This window comes from Lepidochelys kempii, chromosome 3 (assembly GCF_965140285.1).
Source record: "Lepidochelys kempii isolate rLepKem1 chromosome 3, rLepKem1.hap1, whole genome shotgun sequence".
Taxonomy (NCBI): Eukaryota; Metazoa; Chordata; order Testudines; family Cheloniidae; genus Lepidochelys; species Lepidochelys kempii.
The window spans coordinates 102,394,036-102,414,999 of record NC_136382.1 but is presented as its reverse complement, the minus strand read 5'-3'; the positions used below and the strand labels follow the sequence as shown (position 1 = coordinate 102,414,999).

The 20,964-nt window shown below is 42.9% G+C and overlaps 1 protein-coding gene across 1 annotated transcript; it reads left to right on the top strand.

Annotated features, from left to right (window-relative positions):
- Nucleotides 1-4,671: 4,671 nt before the first annotated feature.
- Nucleotides 4,672-14,771, top strand: VNN1 (vanin 1). The gene is made up of 7 exons (XM_073337344.2): nt 4,672-4,922; nt 4,996-5,126; nt 7,726-7,918; nt 8,753-9,044; nt 11,440-11,813; nt 13,911-14,081; nt 14,408-14,771. The coding sequence occupies exons 1-7, from the start codon at nt 4,710-4,712 to the stop codon at nt 14,516-14,518; spliced, it is 1,485 nt and encodes a 494-aa protein (XP_073193445.1). The 5' UTR covers nt 4,672-4,709; the 3' UTR covers nt 14,519-14,771.
- The last annotated feature ends 6,193 nt before the right edge of the window (nt 14,772-20,964 follow it).

Here is a 20,964-nt window from a genome sequence, read left to right as displayed (position 1 = left end):
TAAGAGTTATGAATATATGCTGGAATTGTGCCTGAAGAGTGTGTAACTAGGTATGGCAGGGGAACTTGTTAAACAGGTTTATCCTAAACAAAATGTGTTTACCTCAATTTACATATAAGCATTAAACAAACCCATCAAGCTAACAAGGGATGGAGGTAAATCTCACAATAAGAAGTTGCGGAGAAGACAGCATGTATACCCAGAAGAAGAGAGAAGCTTGGTCTGGGTTTTACTTTTCAGAAGAATTCATTTGGAAGGCTTACTGGTATGGGCGTGGGTGAACCGTGGGCTTGGGGAGGCTAGCCCCTGCCAGCCTGCCCCTTCTGTCTGGGGCGCCGCCCCTTCCCCCACCGGAGCCCAGAGGCCCCTCCCCCAGCCCTGGAGCACCAGGCAGGCAGCGTGGCCCCGAACCCCAGAGCGGCGGGCGGGCAGACAGGTGTGTTGAAGTCTGTGGCTGATCATGGCCCTCAGCATGCTGGGTGGGCAGGCAGCATGAGCACCAGCTCCAGCCGCCCAGAGCCCCTGGCTGCAGGCCAGCTCCTACTAGCCCCAGCCCAGGGCAAGGGTGTTGGAGCTCTCCCAAAAGTGGGCATGCCACTGCCCTGGGGCCCTGGTCACAGGGGAAGGAAGAGCTGCAGCAGAGCATGGCGGGAAGCAGGAGGAGGTCTGGGGGAGGAGTGTGGGCAGGGCCATGCAGGGAGTTTGGGTAGGCTGAGCCTTCCCCTGCCTATAATACCCGCTGCAGTATAAAGACGGGGGGCTGAACAACAAGTGATAAGCAATTGAATCAACTGATTGTATACAACATTACTGTATTATAAAAGTGTATAGAGAGAACTTTTCTGAAAGCTAATAGCACACTGGTGATTAATATCTGTGAAATGTGTGTGTTAACACTATAAGGAAATATGGGTACTTAATTATATTCTGTATTAAAGTCTGTGGTCAAACATGGAGAAACAGTTTCCCTCCCAGACGGGAGAGAAGGCAGCTATTTACCTGTCTGCATGATGGAGCATGGTGTAACCAGAAACAATGGAAGCCATATTTACATAAAAATCATACAGGGTGATGGGAAGCCCACAGGAAGGGAAAAACATCCTCAGGTCATCTTGCCTCTTGAACTTTGGAAGACATAAGCAAGGACAGAGACATCTTTGAAATCCATCACAAGACAGGCACAAGAGGCCTGAGCTCTTGCAAGATGAGAAAGATAAGTACTTCAACCAAAGGCAGGGGGATTGAAGTCTCTGGAACTGACTGTAGATGAGAAACTTGCTTAAGCAAAACTCTTTCACCTGGGAAGACAAGGGAAGCTAGCACCTTTGTACTTTAGTAGAAGGTCCTGATTGAGGTAAAGTCAGCTATGGCTCAGAAGAAGAATGACTGGTGAGAGAAACCATCTTGAAAAAAGTCTGTATCTTGTTGGATTAGGTTTTAGACTTTTTTAGATGCCTGTTTTCACTTTTATTAGCTTGTAACTCTATCTCTTGGATTTTAAGTGAGTTCAAGTGTATCTTGTATTGTTAGTAAAATTTGTTTTACTATTAATGTAAACCACCAGAGCATGGGCAGCAGGCAGACTTCCCCCCCGCCCCCCCTTCGGGTAAGCTAGCCCCACAGCAGGAGCCCTGAGCCTCCCCACGCCCCTCCTGCGGACAGAGATGTCCTGGGCCAGCAGAACCCCAACCCGCCCTCCCGCCACCACCATAGAAGCCCTCTGCTGACCCCAGCTGTGCTGACTGACCGACCCAAGCCAGAGGCCAGTCCCAGCCACGCTTGGCCGGGTGACTGGCCCCAGCCATGGCAGCCAGCCAGTCTACCAATTTGAGTCCTGGGCTGGCCCAAGCCACAGGCCAGAGAATGGGGAAAGGCAGTGTTCCTGGTCTCCCAAGACCCCCAGAAACCCAGCAGAAGAGTGCTGAGCTTTTTATATGCACCTTTTATATGCGCTTTTTATATGCGACGTTCTGCGGTGGCTGAGGAGGCATCCAGGGAGAATACTGATGAACCCAGGAAGCTGAATAGCAGATACCACTGCCTCAGCTGCCCCGGAACCTGCATAGCCCATAATAATAAGCAAAAACCTGCAACATGGTGTCCCGCAGCAGTGGCTCTGCCAGGGGAGGCTTAGCCTTCCCTGGCCTATTATATCTGCTGCCCATGCACCATAGCTGTTGTTTAAATGGAAGGGTGTATTTACCCCAGTTAATAAGCTGTGTTGTGCTCTTGTGTCTTTAGAAATACAAACGAGCCCTATTATTTCTCTGAACTGTCGAGGCGAGAGCAAGACATTGCAGAGCACACAATTATGGGGAGGTCCAGGACTGGGAGTGTATTGGGATCACCCTGCAAGTAGTAACCAAGGGTGGTGGAAGCCCGAGTGGGGCAGTGGGACTGAAGACAGGATGATGGGTTCAGAGCCACTGAACCAGAGCTGTCTAGCACACAGACAGAAACTCAGGGTTTGACCTGCATGCTCATAGGCTGGTTGTGAGCATCCCAGGTTGGGAGCAACAACAGCAAAGCATTGTGAGGCACCAGAGCTGCAGGGCAAGTGGTGACACAACTTCTCACTGCTCTGAATTGCACCCTAGAACATGACAGTATGCATAACCAAGTAGCTTGAAAAGTAAGATCATTTCTATAAAATTTGTCAATTTACCCTTTTATTCTGTCTGGTTTTATTCAACTAAAACACTCATTGTATTCGGCCACATATGAACATGTGTCCAGAAGCAAGGACTACAACAGAGCTAGTCTCCAGGCCGCCTCATCAATACAGCTGGCCTGCAGCAGACTGCCTGATTGGCTGGAGAAGCCAGCAGGCTGGCTCTTAATCCAGCAGCAGCTCCTCGCTGCCTGCTCAGTGCTCATGCCCAACACTGTGACTTGTCCTGTGTTACTTGTTTGTTTCCGTTGCTCACCTCCAGATTGACCTTCAGCTCTAGCTTCTGACTGCTGACTCTGGCTCCACCCCTCGTTCCAATGCTTGGTTTCCTGCACCTGTTGTGACCACAAGGCTAGGCCACCTGACTGAGTGTGAGGAGCTACAGCTGGTTCTTACAGTTTTCCATGCCAATCTGAAGGGCAAAAAATGAACTCATTTCAGGGAGGCTTCCAATTTACCAAAAACATGGAATATTAGTTGCTTCCTTTTTAAAGGACCATATCTGCAGCCAAAAACTGAATAGCTGACATCCTTGTCTAGACCTCTTGTTAGCAATAGTGCATCTAAATTAGTGCGGAACTTTTTAAATGTAAACACAGCAAAAGACACACTGTGCTCGGCACTGCTTTAAAACCACGCTCGACGCTGGTTTTGTAATATTCTTAATAAGTATGGAGAGCTTATATTTAACAACAAAAATGATTTTAAATTAAACATGGCATGACACAGCAATGAGAGCCTGCTGTAAACTTCCGCCAGCCACAGTCTGTTCTGTCCCCTGCAGTCCAGAACCCTTCCTTCCTATATTGGAGATGAGCAAGAACTGGCTATTTAATTCCATGGGAAACTTCACATTGCTAGAAGAAAATCATTTGGAATTGGAACAAGAAGTTGGAAATGAAAAATTTTGCACAGAACAGCTTTTTTTAAAAAAAAATAAATAAATTCTAGGCAGGGAGTAAACCAGCCAGGGAGGTGGCCATCCAGACAACCCATTAAAGGGGGATTCTGGGAACTGAGCAGCCTGCTAGATGCCTGGCCAGCTGGCCGGCAGGCTGGCAAGAAACCAGGCTGGGCAAGCTAGTCAGTCAGTTTGCCTGACTGATTTTGTTGCTAGTTTCAATGGAATCAACACATTCCAGTGGGATTCTGTTGAAACAGCATTTTCCAAAGAAAAACTATGAGTCAGAAAATTTGTTGACCTGCTCTAGCCAAAATAGAGACTGAACTTTGGTCTCTGCAGTCACTCTGTGTGGGTTTAGTGCACCCGTTCTTATTGGCTACCCTAGTGTAAACAAAACTAAAGAGGCCAAACTGTCTTCATTTTGCTCACTGAGATTGGGATTACTCACATGAGCAAGGTGAGCTGGATTTGGTTCAAGATGTATTTAAGTTCCCCAGCTATGTTTAAAAGAGCAGCATAAATTGTTTAAATGTTGGCCTACTCTCGTCAATTTGGGCTCCTGACAGCTCTGTGTTCTTGGATCAGTTCTGAGAGACATTCTGTGGCCTTCCTTGTCACTTTACAAAACTGTGTGTTAATGTTTATTCTGAGGGCAGCTGGTACAAAAGACAAGACAACATACAATTCAAACTACTACCTGTGTGAATTGCACAAGTTTGTCTAGAATTGGCCTTAATGGGAGTTGGACTGGACCCAAGCACCAACCTGGTACAAATTCTACTTTGCACAAGTCTACTGAAGTCAATGGAATTGCACATTATAGCAAAGCAGAATTTGGGCCTCTATTTCTAGACAGATGTCGTTTAGTGTGTCCCTTTGGCACAGTTATTCTCATGTCAGTGATTCAGTGAATATCACTCCCCTGTTTAACTGTGTAGATGGTTTGTTGTTGTTTTTTTTTTTTTTTTTACCTGTGGTAATCTTGTTACACAATGCTGTGTTTTCCCAGATAATTTCACAGAGAATTGTTGCCAAAGTAAACTAATAAGAAAGCTGGACTTTGCCACCTGTCTTCTTTTCTCCTTTACCCTTCAGAAACTTGCTCTGTTTTCCATTTACCACTGAGCATCAGCAATGATCATGTTCCAGCCTCATATATATGCTACGGTTTTTATACTCTCAATCCTTCAGGCCTTTGCCTTGGACAGCTACATTGCAGCAGTGTATGAGCACTCTGTTATATTGCCAGATGTCACTGGGAGTCCTGTTTCATCTGACGAGGCTTTGACGCTAATGAACAAAAATATGGATGTTTTGGAAGGGGCCATCAAAGCAGCAGCCCAACAGGTATTGTCTCTTAATTTTCTTGGTTATTTGTTTTGTTCTTGGTGGTAAGTGCTTAATTTAGCTGTTGTTTCAGGGTGCACATATCATTGTGACTCCTGAAGATGCCATTTATGGCTGGGTCTTCAAAAGAGACACCATTTTCCCCTATCTTGAAGACATTCCAGATCCACAAGTAAACTGGATTCCCTGCACTGACCCTGAAAGGTATCCCTTATGAAGTGTCTTCCAAATAGCTTTAAAATAATGTGTTAATGGTCTGAAGAGAAGTGGATTAATGATAAATGCAAAAGACCTGAGAGGTCTTTTGCATTTGACTCCAAGATTATTGTACACAACAGTTAAATAACCGAATGTCTGTCTAAAATGTTCTGCTTGTAGGAGAAGCAGATAACATGGGTTTTCAAAACTGGCATTGTTGGTGGAACAGAGGAGGCAAAGGGGTAACATGATAAGAAACAAGTGCAGATATGGAGCTTTCGGGGTGGGGGATAAGCTATGAAGAGCTTTAGAGGTATGTACAAAAGATGTGTACTTGTAGTGTAGAAGGGGGAACAAGTAGAGGAGGGGAAGTAACAGGGTCAAAATAACAGGAACAATAACTTCTCCATTGGAAAAGTAACACATACACTTTATCAGGTTGTCGAAGTCTACGTTACTGAAGTCAGAGTTAAAAGTTTGCATTATAGTTCAATTGCGAGGAATGGGGTGTGTGGGGGATGGGTTACTGAACATACTGGAGGTTTCTGAGACGTATGCATATAGGGGCAGAGTCTCTTTGGCTATGTCAGCACAGGAGCTGAGAGTATGCTTCCCAGCGCAGGTAGACAGACACATGCTAGCACTGCTTGAGCTAATGATCTAAAAGTGGCCGCAGTGGCTCACGCTAGCCACCCACATACATCACCAGGGCTTGGGTATGATTGTACCCCTGGGAGCTGACTGACGCCCCCAGTCAGTGTGTTGTATGTGTGGTGGGGGGTACAGTGTATTCAATACATCTTAACTGGAGCTTTCATTGCTTTTAAGGTTTTGCGTGGCTGAGTATTGGTCTTAACCATCCTTAAGTGGGTTTAACTAATTTTTTTGTTTGAAGGAGCAGACAGAATGTCTTTTGGTATGTAAGCCATGCCTCTAAATCGATTAGAATATTTGTGAAAGGATTAATTTTCATATTAGTTTACATAGGATCTCACTTAAATCCAATTTGTAAAATATAGACTCCTTATCTAACCTTTGTGTATAATTTTACATGCATTTCTGTCCCCATTGCGTGAAAGACGAGGCTTTTAAAGATGAGGGTTATATGGGATTATACCATCCCCTAGGCTCTGATTACCGTGTTTGCAGGTACTGAACTCGCAAGTCTGTTGTCAGCCTGCTGAATGGGGAAGAAGCATGATATTTCAATCCTGCCTGTGTCTCAAGATTCATGAGGAATTCTCAGAGCATTTGCACAGGTCTGGGGCATTTGTGCTGAGGATCAACCTTCCATGCTGCTACTACAGCTCTCTCCTACTCGCCCTGCTGCCACACAGTAGCACATGAAGCTGTACCTAGAATTTTGGATGTGTAATTGAACATTTCTATGAATTTAAAGGGAAACCGTTGTGTGTGTGTGTAACAATTTGCTAGTCAATAGCACCACAGAAGTCTCTCTCCATTCTTTTTCTTTTAAAGGGGCAGATGAACCAATTTTAGTAGTTTGAAATGAATGTTTTGGACACACTTGAACTCAGCCCCATGAGCCATCATCTTGGCTATAGTTTTAATTGTTTTTTTTTAATAATGCATTATATTTATAGTGACAGGTAAAGGCTGCTGCTCATGTTTTGAAGATCAATGTAAAAACCAGACTATGATCACACATGTGAAGAGAGGTGCACTGTCTGGGGGAACCTGAAGAATAAGGAAAGCAGGCCCTGCTCCCTCCATCCTTTCCCATTAAACAAAAAGCAAGGCAAGGAGAGGGATTCAACATGCATTTCTTTATATGCTAAATATTTATACTGCTGTACGAAGTTGGGAGAAATTTTTTCAACAAGTAGATTTTTTTTGTTGAAAAATGCATTTTTTGGTACTCTAAAACTATTCACAAACTCGACAAATAGAGCTAAGAAAAACAACTTTTTTTGATAAAGTCAAAATGTTTCATTCCTACTTTTCGTTTCAAAATAAATTAAAATTTGGCCAATTTAAAACACACACATACATGATGAAAACACCCCAAAATATCTGAATCAAAATATAAAACTAAAAATTCATTTTGAGTCAACACAAAATGAATCAAAAACATAAAATATTTGAAAACAGTTTTTAGTTTTTTCAATCTGATGACCAATTTAGGAAAAAATTGGTTATCTTTCAAATTGAACTGACAAATCCATACTACATTCAGCTCTACTGTAATAGCCCCCGTCCAGTTTCAGGCAATCGTGGTAGGTGCTGTACAAATACCTAGGGGGATTCACACCCTGTTCCACGCAGCTGACATTCTAAGGCCTCCATCCTGCTGTAGGATCATTGAGAGCAGACCCTTCCTTCCACCCATGCAGAAGTCCACTGAGGTCAAGGAGCTGTCCGTGAATTCTGATAGTCTGCCTGCACAGCTCCAATTGCAGGATTAAAAAATAAAAAGCCTCCTAATACTCAGCTGCTCCATAACAGCTGCTGCTCTAAACACCAGTGTGCCATTCAAATATTAACTTTGAAGCCTATTTTCTCATTTTTTTTCAGCTTTGAATTTAGTTTGATCCTGGGTTATTTTTTTGTTTTATGCATTTTCCTTTTGCCAAAAATGAACTAGATTTACTCCTGCGGCAGTGCAGGAAAGGCTCAGCTGCATGGCAAGAAATAACTCTATCTATGTGGTTGCCAATATTGGAGACAAGAAGCCATGTAATTCCAGTGATCCCAAGTGCCCCAGCGATGGTCACTATCAATACAATACTAATGTTGTCTTTGACTCAGAAGGGAAATTGGTGGCACGCTACCATAAGGTAAGAAATAACATTACACTGTTCTTTTCTGTCAGTCTGGGAGGGAAATCTCTCAAGGTGTCAACATTTTTAAACTGCACTGGGAGGATTAGTTGAAACGGGATGGGGGCAGGAGAGTGCTGCTAGGCTGGAAGGTGTTAATGGCTGTCATCAACCAGTTCTTTGATCTACACACAATTTCAAATGTGGTTAAAGCTGCTAGCTCTACTAACCATATATCTCCCTTTACCCCCTTCTGATTTTCCTGATTTTCACCAAAATCAATAGGGATCTGACCATTGATGCCTAGAACATCCCCTGAAATTTTGGAGTTGATCAGGTGTGGTGTTCAAAAGTTATCGCATAACAGACAGAGAAATATCATTAAGTAGAGTGTTAGATCAGGCTTCACTCAACTGGTTATTGGGACGGACTTGGAAATGTAGAGTATGTTTACACTGCAATAAAAGGCCTGCATCACCCCCGCATGGCTGGACCAAATCAGCTGACATGTACTTGGGCTGTGGGGAATTGCAGACATTCGGATTGAGCTCTGAGATCCACCGCCTTGCGGGGTTTCAGGCCCAGGCTCCAGCCCAAGCCCGAATGTCTATGCTGCCATTTTTATCCCATAGCCCAAACTCCGTGAGCCCAAGCCAGCTGACCCAGGCTCTGAGACTTGGTGCCATGGTTTTTTTATTGCAGTGTAGATATACCTTTACATGTTCAATATGAAGACGTTTAGATTTTTTTTCTTTTTAAATGCAGGTCACCTTTAACAGTTTTATAAAATGTTTCCAGGTTATTGCATTAGGTGCCTTTTAACGGTGTTCTTCCTATGGTTTGTTTTGTCAGTATAATCTCTTTATGTCAGAAACTCAGTTTGATTCCCCCAAGGAGCCAGAGATTGTCACTTTCAACACATCCTTTGGAAAGTTCGGCATTTTCACTTGCTTCGACATACTTTTTCATGACCCTGCTGTGACTCTGGTGAGCAAGTTACATGTGGATACTGTGCTGTTTCCCACTGCTTGGATGAATGTCCTACCACATTTGACTGCTATTGAATTCCACTCTGCCTGGGCTATGGGGATGCATGTCAATTTCCTTGCGGCTGATACACACAACACCAGCATGGCTATGACAGGTAATTTGCTGTTTGGGGTTAAGTGAATTATTTTTGTAATACTTTTTTCATGCCCATCTTGATTATCATACACATTGTAAGGAGAGTGATCGCTTTAGATAAGCTATTACCAACAGGAGAGTGGGTTTGTGGGGGTGGGGGGGGGAGAAAACCTGGATTTGTGCTGGAAATGGCCCACCTTGATTATCATACACATTGTAAGGAGAGTGATCACTTTAGATAAGCTATTACCAGCAGGAGAGTGGGGTGGGGGGAGAGAGAACCTTTTGTAGAGATGAACACCCATTTTTTCATGGTTTGTGTGTATAAAAACATCTTCTGTATTTTCCACAGTATGCATCCGATGAAGTGAGCTGTAGCTCACGAAAGCTTATGCTCAAATAAATTGGTTAGTCTCTAAGGTGCCACAAGTACTCCTTTTCTTTTTGTAATACTGGCTCTTTAGTCTCTGTCTCTTCTTTGAGATTATTTTATGCTGCACAATGTATTTCTTCTGAAGCCAAAAACCACCATGGTAGCCTCATTCCTAATTTCGATATTCCTGATGGCAAATGAGGACAGAGCAAAACTCACTGTGTTTTTGCTTTTTATGTTTTTTCCTCTCTCCTTCCTAGCTTCTCAGGAACTTCCTTTGTTCTTTTTATTGACTTGCTGTGCATGAACAAAATCTTGCAGCTGCTTTGCTTGGCTTCTCTGAGCCATTAAATCTGGCTTTTTGCTGATAAACAGTCCTCTTCAATCTCCCTTCTCAACACATATCACTAGGTTGCCTTCACCCTCAAATGCTCTCTAGTTCAGCTAGTTCACACAAAATTTTCAATAGCTAAAGAACAAAACCCATTCTAGATTACTATAAAATACAGTCATAACGCTGGGTAATAAATGAAAACCAGCATGCAAGATTCCATTTATACTAACCAAACGCAAGACTAGTTTGTAGCACCATTCAGCAATGTTCAGCCCCTTAGAACCAAGTTTTCAGGGCTGTCACGAGCACTGTTCTTCTCCCACTTATTTTAAAACAATGTGACCTTGTGTTTACTGAGAACTAAGTAAATGGAATATGATCTTTTAGCAAAGGACCACATTTGCATTTTGAAACCTATTAGATCTCATGCTTGCATGATTTTAGGGTAGGGTCACTGATCGTATTCACGTTGTCTGAAATACAAGGGATGTCTCCCAGTCTCGCCCTCATCTGTTATACGAGGGCTTATCAATCTAGCAGACAAAGGTAACAAGATCCAATGGGTGGAAATTGAAGCTTGACAAATTCAGGCTAGAAACGAGGACAATTTTTTAACCGTGACGGTGATTAACCATTGGAAAAATTTACCAAGGATTCTGATGGATTCTCCGTCACTGGAAATCTTTAAATCAAGATTGGATGATTTCAAGAAGATATGCTCTTCTTCATCCCCAGCAGATAGACTTGAAGCAGGAATTCAAGAATGGAAGTCCTAAGGCATATGTTTTGAAGGACCTCAGACTAGATGGTGATAATAGTGCCTTCTGGTCTTAAATTCTATGAATGAATGAATATGGGATGGCTGTCATAGGATTCATCCCATGCATAGAAACTCTTACACAGTGCTGACTGGAGTGTCATGCTGAGAACATCTGATATTTTGTCCCCCATGGTCCATTATGATTGGCAGAGATGAAGAGATTCAGGAAAGTATATAGGTGTGGCATGGAATCCAATACTCTAATAAATGGTCCAGTTTCTCTCCCTGATTTGCCTTTATCTGGTCAGCCAGATTCCCCTGATATGGAGTTCTCAAGTGGGGTAAATCCAGCATAGCCAGCCCTGGGGTAGGGCTGTAGGGTGAGTGCATTGGGCTCTGGCTGTTCTCAGCTGGTGGATGACCCTTTTAGGTCTGTTGTCAGCTAGCATACGTCACAGCAGCCCTCAAGCTGCTCTGTTCTGCAGTGGGGCCAAGCTGAGCAGAGACTCAGGGAGCCATAATTGGATTCCTGACAGCACTGCATGCTACCATGCCCCAGCCCCCTTCTGTGGTGCTGAGGAGATCTCAGCCACAGTGGAGAATCTGGCCCATTGTCTCAATAAGAACACCATGTACCCTAGGATGACCAAATGTCCCAATTTTATAGGGACAGTCCTGATATTCAGGGCTTTTCTTATATGGGCACCTATTCCCTCCCACCACCCCAATTTTTCGCACTTGCTATCTGGTCACCCTAATGTACCCTGTCCCTTCTCCAGGAATTTTAAGAAAAGACTTGAGTTCTTAAAGGTTTGATTTGGGAGGTTAATTTTTGGTAATGTTCTAGACATCATAATAGAATAGAACAGCATTGGGGAAAATGAAAAGGACAATATCATTCAAATGGCTGATTCTTTTGGACTGAAAATTTTGCCTGTCGCTCACAGGGAGTGGTATCTATGCACCTGATGGACCCAGGGCATTTCATTACAATATGGATACAGAGAATGGTCACCTCCTGGTTGCGGAACTGAGTTCACACCCTCATCTTTCTCCCACCTACCCTGCTGCTGTTAACTGGAGCGCATATGCCACAAGTGTCAAACGTTTCTCACCAGATGACTGGGATTTCTGTGGAGTCATTTTCTATGATAAGTTCACCTTCACTGAACTAACTAAGCCTGAAGGAAATCGTACAGTTTGCCAGAAAGACCTTTGCTGTCATTTGAGCTACAGGATGGCGGAGAAGCGAGAAGATGAAGTTTATGTGCTGGGTGCTTTTGATGGCCTTCATGTTGTTGAAGGAGAATACTATTTGCAGGTAAAGCTTATTTTTGGGGACATATACATCATATATATGTTGATGAGGCTTCTTTGCGTAGGAGATGCTTTTGGATCCTGGGAGAAAAAAGGGACAATGATGTATTCTCATGTTCCTCTGCGTGGCCCTTTGGTTGCTAGTGATGAGTTGATGCTGTAATTTCTAATGAGTCTGCTTGCCCTTCATGCCAAAAATAGCAAGTCTTGAAATGACCCTGGGTACAAACTCAGAGTTCATGTGAAATGAGGGAATTGATCTTATATTATAATAAATTATTCCACAATAGAATAGATCTTTATATTCTCCACCCCTTTTTCTCTCCCGTCTTTATTTCACCATTTGCATTGTCCACTGTGCTGTCTTAGAGACAACTTCAGGATGCTAAATAGCGGAAAGATGTATTTGAGATGCTGTTAGTGACTTTGAAAATTGGAATGAAACAATCTTTTTCTGTCTCCTTCATCAGAGTTGATCTTTATCTGATGATTATTTTTAAAATCTCAGTTGATTGCATCCAACTGTACAAGATATTTTACTCAGCTGAATTCATGAAGATTGAGTTTTTTCTTATTTGCCATGTCATGTCAATGAAGCATATATAAAGTATCAAAGTTTTATTGGAAATATCCAATGTTTTGTTCTGTTAACCAACCATTTGGGAAAGACCATGATTTACCATTAAGTGCTATCTTGCTGTAAATATTAATTTGTTTAGTCACATTACATAATATGGACTGTCCTTTGTTTTTTGAGCAAATCTATTATATTGGCTAATTACTGACAGGTCCTTTTTAAATTTACTTTCTTCTACCTGTCACCAACCACTTTCCTTACCAGCTGTCACAGATTATAATCCCATTATGTGTCTTGATATTTTAGCCACTCTATATCTCCTTTGATACATTTTCAAAAAGTCATTTTGATGGAATCAAAGTTCTTGTTTGGTCCAGTTGATAAAATTATTTTAGTTCTTGCCGAATGTCCAGTGCTGTGGACCAAGTCTTTTACTTCTCCATAAAACAGGCTACAGCAGTTTATACTGCCTCATGTTATCCAACCTGGAGGGATTGTCTCTGGGAATAAAAGGCTAAGTCAGTCTCTGTACCCATTCCAACCTTGGAATCTCTGCTGAGATGGCCAGCAACAGGGTGTCAATTATGGTGCTGGCTTTATTATGTAGACACCTATCCACCAAGAATTGGATGGAGACATCCAAATTAATATCTGATAGACCACCAGCTAGGCCACTAAGTGATTTTGGTGCTAACAATGTGTATAAGATTGCCTGAGCTCTCCATCAAAGAACTTGTCTCAGTTTTATTGGTTAAAAGTCAACTTTTTGATGGAGGAGTGGGAAGAACAAGTGGAAATGGTAGAGGTGGCTCTTAAGGAGAGCATAAAAAAGGGTCCAGGGCAAAGGTGCTGACTTTGTTTTCCCTGGGGGTGCTCCACTCTCACTCTGCCCTAAGGTCCTGCCCTCACTCTGCCTCTTCCTGCCCCCATTTCGCCCCCCTCTCCTGAGGACATGCCCTTGCTCTGCCCCCTCCCCATAGGCCCTGCCCTTACTCCATCTGTTCCCACCCCTGCTCTGCCCCCTCCCCGGACCTTTCCCCGCCCACTGCTCTCCACCCTCCCCCAAACCCCTCTGTCAGCCACCAAACAGCTGTGGCTGGTGGGTACTCCAGCCCCGGAGTACCCATGGACTCAGTGCCTAAGGTCTAGAAAAGTGGAACAGTCTAGGGTGAAATAGGACAAAAGAAGGGGGACAAAGTGTCAAGCAGGAGCAGAGGTATCCAGTGGGTAGGTGGATCTGGAAAGGCTACAAGGCCAAAACCAGCTGATAGAGAGAAACCACTGCCTTTGTGTGCACTAGGTGAGGGAGGGGAGAGCAGTGTGGAGAGACATGCTAGGGAGACAAGCTGCAGAGCTGGAAACCCTTCGATCAAAAAAGTTTGTTCCTGATGCAGTACCTTAGTGGTTCGTTGGCATAAGAATTGAGCTGAATTGGTACCATCTGGTCTTGAAGAAAACACAGTCAAATTTTACTATTAGTAAAACGATTCTCCTAAATGCACGTTCCTTTTCTCTTCCTCATAGATATGCACACTACTGAAGTGTGAAAGCACAGACTTGAAAACATGTGGGCTGCCAGTGGCTACTGCTCACACCAGGTTTGAAGCATTCTCTCTCAGTGGCACATTTGGCACTAGTTACGTCTTCCCAGAAGTCTTGCTTAGTGGGGTTCAGCTGGCGTCCGGCGAATTTCAGGTAGGAGGATGTATTTGAGCTGCTTCAAACTAGCTTCCCAGGGGGCTCATAGGGGAAAGTAACAAAATGCTGCAACAAAGTCAAAACAAACCTAAGACAAACTTGTTAATAGTGGGGGGGAAAAAACATGTATTTGGTGCCCTTTCAGTTCAGCAATTGGCCTCAGAAAGCAATTTGGCTTTGTATGTTATGGTTCAAGACTTTCCGTAATTAAACTGTTTCCTCAAAATATTTAACATTTACCTTATAAATGCATGTCTCTTGTGCACCATGTCATATTGCTGCTTTGTTAAGGATGTCATTTTATTGTCCTCTTCTTCATCTAGGTATTAAGTGATGGACGTTTGATCAGTCAGAGTGGTACATCTAAACCAGTTTTAACAGTGACGCTTTTTGGGAGGTGGTATGAGAAGGACCCACCACAACCACACATCTGATGAAGTGAGCTGTAGCTCACGAAAGCTTATGTTCAAATGAATTGGTTATTCTCTAAGGTGCCACAAGTACTCCTTTTCTCTTTACACCAGATACTGTTATTTCAGAATAACAATGTCCCATAATGCATCATCTACTTAAACAATAACCACTGTGTTCCTTGTTTCCTTTTATAATCGTCCTTTGTTTAGTAAATATACAGCAGCCTATTTCATTACTGTTACATATTGAGAAATAAATCAATTGTGACCACTATTTTATGACTACTTATTCTTTTATCACTGTTGAATAGCAGTTGCCTTTGTCTCACTGACTTCTGGAATTTGTTTTTTCTAGCGTGCAAAAAACTGAGCGTTATGAAATAAATTGGTTAGTCTCTAAGGTGCCACAAGTATTCCTTTTCTTTTTGCTGATGTTAAACTGTATATCAAAATACTATTGCATATTTTATAATTTTAGATAACTATGGGATTAATAAATAAAATAACTAAAGGCCTGGTCCTGCATAATAAATGCCAGATAGAAAGGCACACAAATGCAAGGAATAAAACCTACCCAGCATGCTGCCCAAGGATATGTGGCCTATTCACATCCCGTGTTTCCTATTATGAGTCCAGCAATCACTACGCTTACCACAGCTCCTTCCTTTCACACAGTTTCTCCACGATCCTTCTGTGTGCCATAACCTCATGCTCTCTGGCACACTGGACTATTGCACTATATTTAAGGTCCTTTGTTTTCAGTTTTAAAAAACCACAGGGTTTTAAAAAAAGCCATTATTTGGTTTTTTTACCAATTTTCATGCTAATTTTGGAAGTGCCAGAACTCCCTGGAGCCAGCTACCTGCTGCAGAAGGAGAGATGGGTGGGGGTCAGTGTGGCGATGCTGACTCACCCCCTGGGAACATAAGGGCAGAAGATTTTAAAAATTGGAAGCCTGGGTATTAGAAGCCCTTTCTCCAGGCAACAAGTAAAGCAGCACCCGCCCTCCCTTCCCTTGAGGTGGCAAATATCAGGTTTGGTTAGCACCTGCTGTAGGCATTGCGCTAACTGCACCTTTTCAGCGGGCCTGGGAAGGAATTTTCCCCTCACCACCATATTGGCTTAGGTGAAGTGGGGGTTTCAGGGAGGACCTATTATGGTGAGGAGGAACGGGAGCTAGGCAATAGATCGCAACTCATTTTGTAAGTGTAGGGCAGATGTCTGCTGAGAAGGATCTGGGGGTTATAGTGGATCACAAACTGAATATCGGTTAACAATGTGATGCAGTTGCAAAAAAGGAGTATCATTCTGGTGAGTATTAACATGATTCTGGTATGTAAGGCACGGGAGGTAATTGTCCCACTCTATGCTGCACTGGTGAGAGCTCACCTAGAGTATTATGTCCAATTCTGGGTGCCACACTTTAGGAAAGATGTGGATAAATTGGAGAGAGTCCAGAGGAGAGCAACCAAAATGATAAAAAGGTTTAGAAAACCTGACCTATGCAGAAGGTTAAAAATACTAGACCCATTTAGTCTTGAGAAACAAAGACTGAGGGGAGACCTGTGATCAGTCTTCAAATATGATAAAGACTGTCATAAAAAGGATGTCAATCAAGTGTTTTTCACATCCACTGAAAATAGGACAAGAAGTAATTGGCTTAATCTGCAGCAAGCTAATTTTAGGTTAGATTATAAGGAGACACTTTCTAAGTATTAGGATAGTTAAGTCCTGGAATAGGTTTCCAAGGGAGGTTGTGGAATCCCCATCACTGACGGTTTTCAAGAACAGGATGGACAAACACCAGTCAGGGATGGTCTAAGTTTACTTGGTCCTACCTCAGTGCAAGGAGGAATTGATAGGGTGACCAGATAGCAAGTGTGAAAAATTGGGACAGGAGGTGTGTGTGGGGGGGTGCAGGGTGGTGGTGGTAATAAGTGCCTATATAAGACAAAGCCCCAAATATTGGGACTGTCTTTATAAAATCGGGACATCTGGTGACTCTAGGAATTGACCTGTTGAGGTCCCTTCAAGCCCTACGAATCTATTATTTCAACACTTAAATGTTAGAAAGGGAACAAAGTGGGGTGGCTTCAGGCAGGATTTGCCATGGTTGTCCCCCCACCCCCCTTTTCCTTTTGTCGTGAGTGGGTTTTATTCTTTAAACTATTATGTATCAACTATTATGGCTCAACAATGTTCAATGAAGATGGTTGTAACAATATTATGTTTGGTTGTTGTCTCATCTGATTTCAGGCCTAACAGTATATGGATGGGAAATTTCCAAATCAAGTGATACAAAATATACCTAAAATATTTTTTAGAACTCAAATTGACTGACACATTTCCATGAGTTATCAAGAGACATGTTGAATGGTTTGTCAATAGGTGGTACCAGAACTACAAGTTCTTTGAAAGTTTTCTGTTCCTCTGTCATTTCGGTGCTATATGTAGCAAGGATTCAGCAGGCGTATAATTGCTATGGCTACCTTTTTCTAAGTGCTGTTGTTGCACTTGTAAGCTTACTCTGTTAGAGTGATGTAGCTTTGAACAGCAAGAGGCGCACAGCCTTAAAGGAGTGAAGCTACTTTAAAAGGCTGGAATTTAACTTTTCAGAGGGCCCAACGATGGACTCTACCTGATAATTATTTTAACCCTGATGATAATTTTATAGAGTTAAGTTTTGTATTAGATTTGGCCACAGTGACATTCGTCCTTTTTTTCCCTCCAACCCATTGCACAGCTCGATGCAGGTTCAGTTAATTTAGCAGTAGAAAATCCAACTTTGATTCCAACTCTGCTTTCCAAAGGGTTCTGATGAACTCATCAGCTTTGCTGGCTATGGGCATATGGAACTGCAAGACAACTAAACATGGCCATAGATGATGCTGTCCATCAGCACAAGAACATGGATTTGAGCTCGAGTTAGCCAGTGGGCCAGCAGCATAGTCCATCAAGTGAGCCACCTATCCATGGGCAAATCAGTTTGATATGGAAAAGAGTAAGGAGCTGTTGAGAGGGACAAGAAGTCCTCTCCATGTTAACCATGTTTCTTCTTTGTGTGTGTGCAAGGGGAGGGTGAGGGAGGAGTGTGCGTGTTGTTCTACACCTTGTCTTCTGTGACTGTCTGTCACTTCAGGGTGTGTACGGTATTCCCATTCAAACCTAGAAAACTACCTTAATTCATGTTGCAAGGAGCTGGGGAAAGATACTGTATTGTGAAAAGAAAAAAAATTAAGAAATTAGAAGCTAGGTTTTGGGTTGCTTTTTTTTAAAGCTTAACAGACCCAGGGTTTTAAATTAAGATAAGAGCAGAGCAGTAATGAGATGTAAACTAGAGAGATAAGTTTTTGGGAAATGAAAGAATCCATGGATTCATGCCGTTCACACCACCCAAACGGAATTCAGTGATTGAAATATTAACTCTAAGGCCAGGTCTACATTACAGAGCTATATCGGTATAACTATGTCACCCAGACATGTGAAAAATCCACACCCCTGAGCAACATAGTTTTACCAACCTAACCCTTTGTGTGGACAGCGCTATGTCAATGGGAGTGTTTTTCCCACCTACACAGCTACCGCCATCCTCATTCAAATTCTTTTCAGGGACTGAGGTGAGGCTGACCCGTCTGTTGTTTCCCGGGTTCTCCTTCTTCCCCTTTTTAAAGATGGGCGCTATATTTGCCTTTTTTCAATCATCCAGGACCTCCCCTGATTGCCACGAGCATAGGCGTCAACTCTGCGGGTGCTGCGGGGCTGGAGTACCCATGGGGAAAAATTAGCAGGTGCTCCGCACCCACTGGCAGCCAAGCTCCCCCCGCCTACACCCCCTCCTCATCTCCTCCTCCCCCAAGCACGCCACGTGCCCACTCCTCTCCCTCCCAGTGCTTCCCACCCGCTGCCTAACAGCTGTTTGGTGGCACTTAGGACTTTCCGGGGAGGGAAGGGGAGGAGTGAGGACATGGCACGCTCAGGGGAGGAGGCAGTAAAGAGGTGGGGCAGGGGCAAGGACTTGGGGGAAGGGGGTGGAATGGGGGCGGGGCGAGGGGCATGGGGGGAGTTGAGTACCCATGGGGCAGAGGGGGAGTTAGCACCTATGGCCACAAGTTTTCAAAGATAATGGCCAATGGCTCTGCAATCACATTGGGCAATTCCCTCAGCACCCTCAGATGCAGTAGATCTGGACCCATGGACTTGTGCATGTCCAGCTTTTCTGAAATCTAAGTGTAGCACTCACAGCCAATTTGGGGCTCTTGTCCTGGTTCTTAGCAGTCTGCCCTGGTACTCACATTCTTGAGTTACTGCAAGACCGCTTAACAACCACCCCACTCTGTTGAAAGCCATCCTGTCTGTCACTCACAGGGAGTGGTATCCATGTACCCAATGGGCCCAGAGCATTTCATCATGATACGGAACTGGAGGGACAGTCACCACCTGGTTGCAGACTTGAGATCATGCCCTTGTCTTTCTCCCACCTATCCTGCTGCTGTCAACTGTCTTGAAAACTTGTAAGCAATTACTGGCTACTGTTAAGGCCAGGTTTGACTCACTATCCTTCAGTGGCAAGTTTGGCACTAGTTATGTCTTTCCAGAAGTCTTGATCAATGGGTTCAGCTGGTCCCTGGAGAATTTCTAGTCAGAGGATGCTCTTGAGCTATTTTGAATGGATCTTGGGGGTGGAAAGGAAATAGATATGGCAGCTAAGTTGAAACAAAACCAATGCCAACTGTATTTGATCATGTTGGCCCTGATTCAGGAAAGCATTTAAGCACATGCTTTAAGTCCATTCCTATTCATGTTAGCCCTTAAGCATTAAAGTTAAGTGTGTGCTTAAGTGCTGTCTTTAACAGGGATGCATTTCTGAGTCAGGGCCTGAGTCCATAAATAAAAGCTTTCAGGGAATGATTTTTATTTTAATGTTTCTGTACATGGCTAATATTTTAGGGGACAGGGAAATCAAGTAATTTGAGAAATATTTAACCTAATAAGTAGTTGAACATATAGAAAAGTAAAAGTACTATGAGTATCATGCATTAGTGGAACTCATAAAAAAAAATCAAAAATGTTGACGTTTTTGTTTTATAATAGTTCATTTCAATTGTTTTTTTTTTCACACAATGTACAGTCAACCTGTGGAACTCCTTGCCAGAGGATGTTGTGAAGGCCAAGACTATAACAGGGTTCAAAAAAGAACTAGATAAATTCATGGAGGATAGGTCCATCAATGGCTATTAGCCAGGATGGGCAGGGATGATGTCCCTAGCCTCTGTTTGCCAGAAGCTGGGAATGGACGACAAGGAATGGCTCACTTGATGATTACTGTTCTGTTCATTCCCTCTGGGGCACCTGGCATTGGCCACTGTCGGAAGACAAGATACTGGGCTAGATGGACCTTTAGTCTGACCCAGTATGGTTATTCTTATGTTCATGATTTTCATTTTCATTTTTTTAAAAAATAACAAATATTTTTACCACAAAATGTTTTCATTCAGAAACTTTTGACCAGTTCTACATAAGAGATTGAATGAAATGTTAATTAGCTCTGAGGAGAAATCATAGTAAATAAACTGGAATGAGTTTGTGGTGAAAGTTTACCTTACAGAAATGCTCTTGTTCATTTTGTACAGTTGTCTTGAATGGGACTATTGCTTGCTGCTCAGTTCTGGACAATAAAGCCTAACTGTTCAAAAGTGATTAGTGATATTGTTTGCCTCAGTTTTTATATGCCCAAATGCAGACATTTTAAAAAGGGGACTGAATTTAGAAGGGTGTGCCTCAAGATGAGTACCTGAAAATTTGAGGCATCCAAAATAATTAGTTGCTACTGAAATATCTTGGTGAGGGCAGGGGCAGACTGTTCTGTCTTGTACAGTTCCTGAGCACAGCTGGCTCTTAAATAATATACTTTGTCAAGGTCTAGAAAGAGTCTCTAAGTGCTTTGAGGATTGATGTAACCATCACAAATGTGTGACTGTTCACTTAATGTTGACTAAATTAGCTATTAGCCATAACAGTTTGCACAAATGTTTCTAAATATGACTCCATCATGATGAATTAGCTTCAGAAGCGTCAATGTTTTAAAAATGATGACTGTGAACCTTGTTCTGTTTTTTTTTTTGCTCCCTTTTTCCTAATCTCTTTATAACTTTGAACAGAAGCTCCTAGAAGACTTAGACTGTTACGTTTGTATCTAGGCACTTATCGGCCTGCATCACTACACCATGGGAGAAGCTCATAAATATGTAGTGAATTTATCATGTAAACTCCCTACCTATGAGGTGGATGGTATTCTCCTCATTTCAGATGTGGGAATTCAGGAAGAAAGACTGAAGGACTGCTCCAAGGACCTACAGGAAGTTTGTGGGAGAACTGGATGAAATTTTTCAGCCAAAATGTTTTTTCATTGAGAAATGCAGATTTGGTGACACTGAAATGCTTCACAAATCTCTATTAGTTTTACGGGA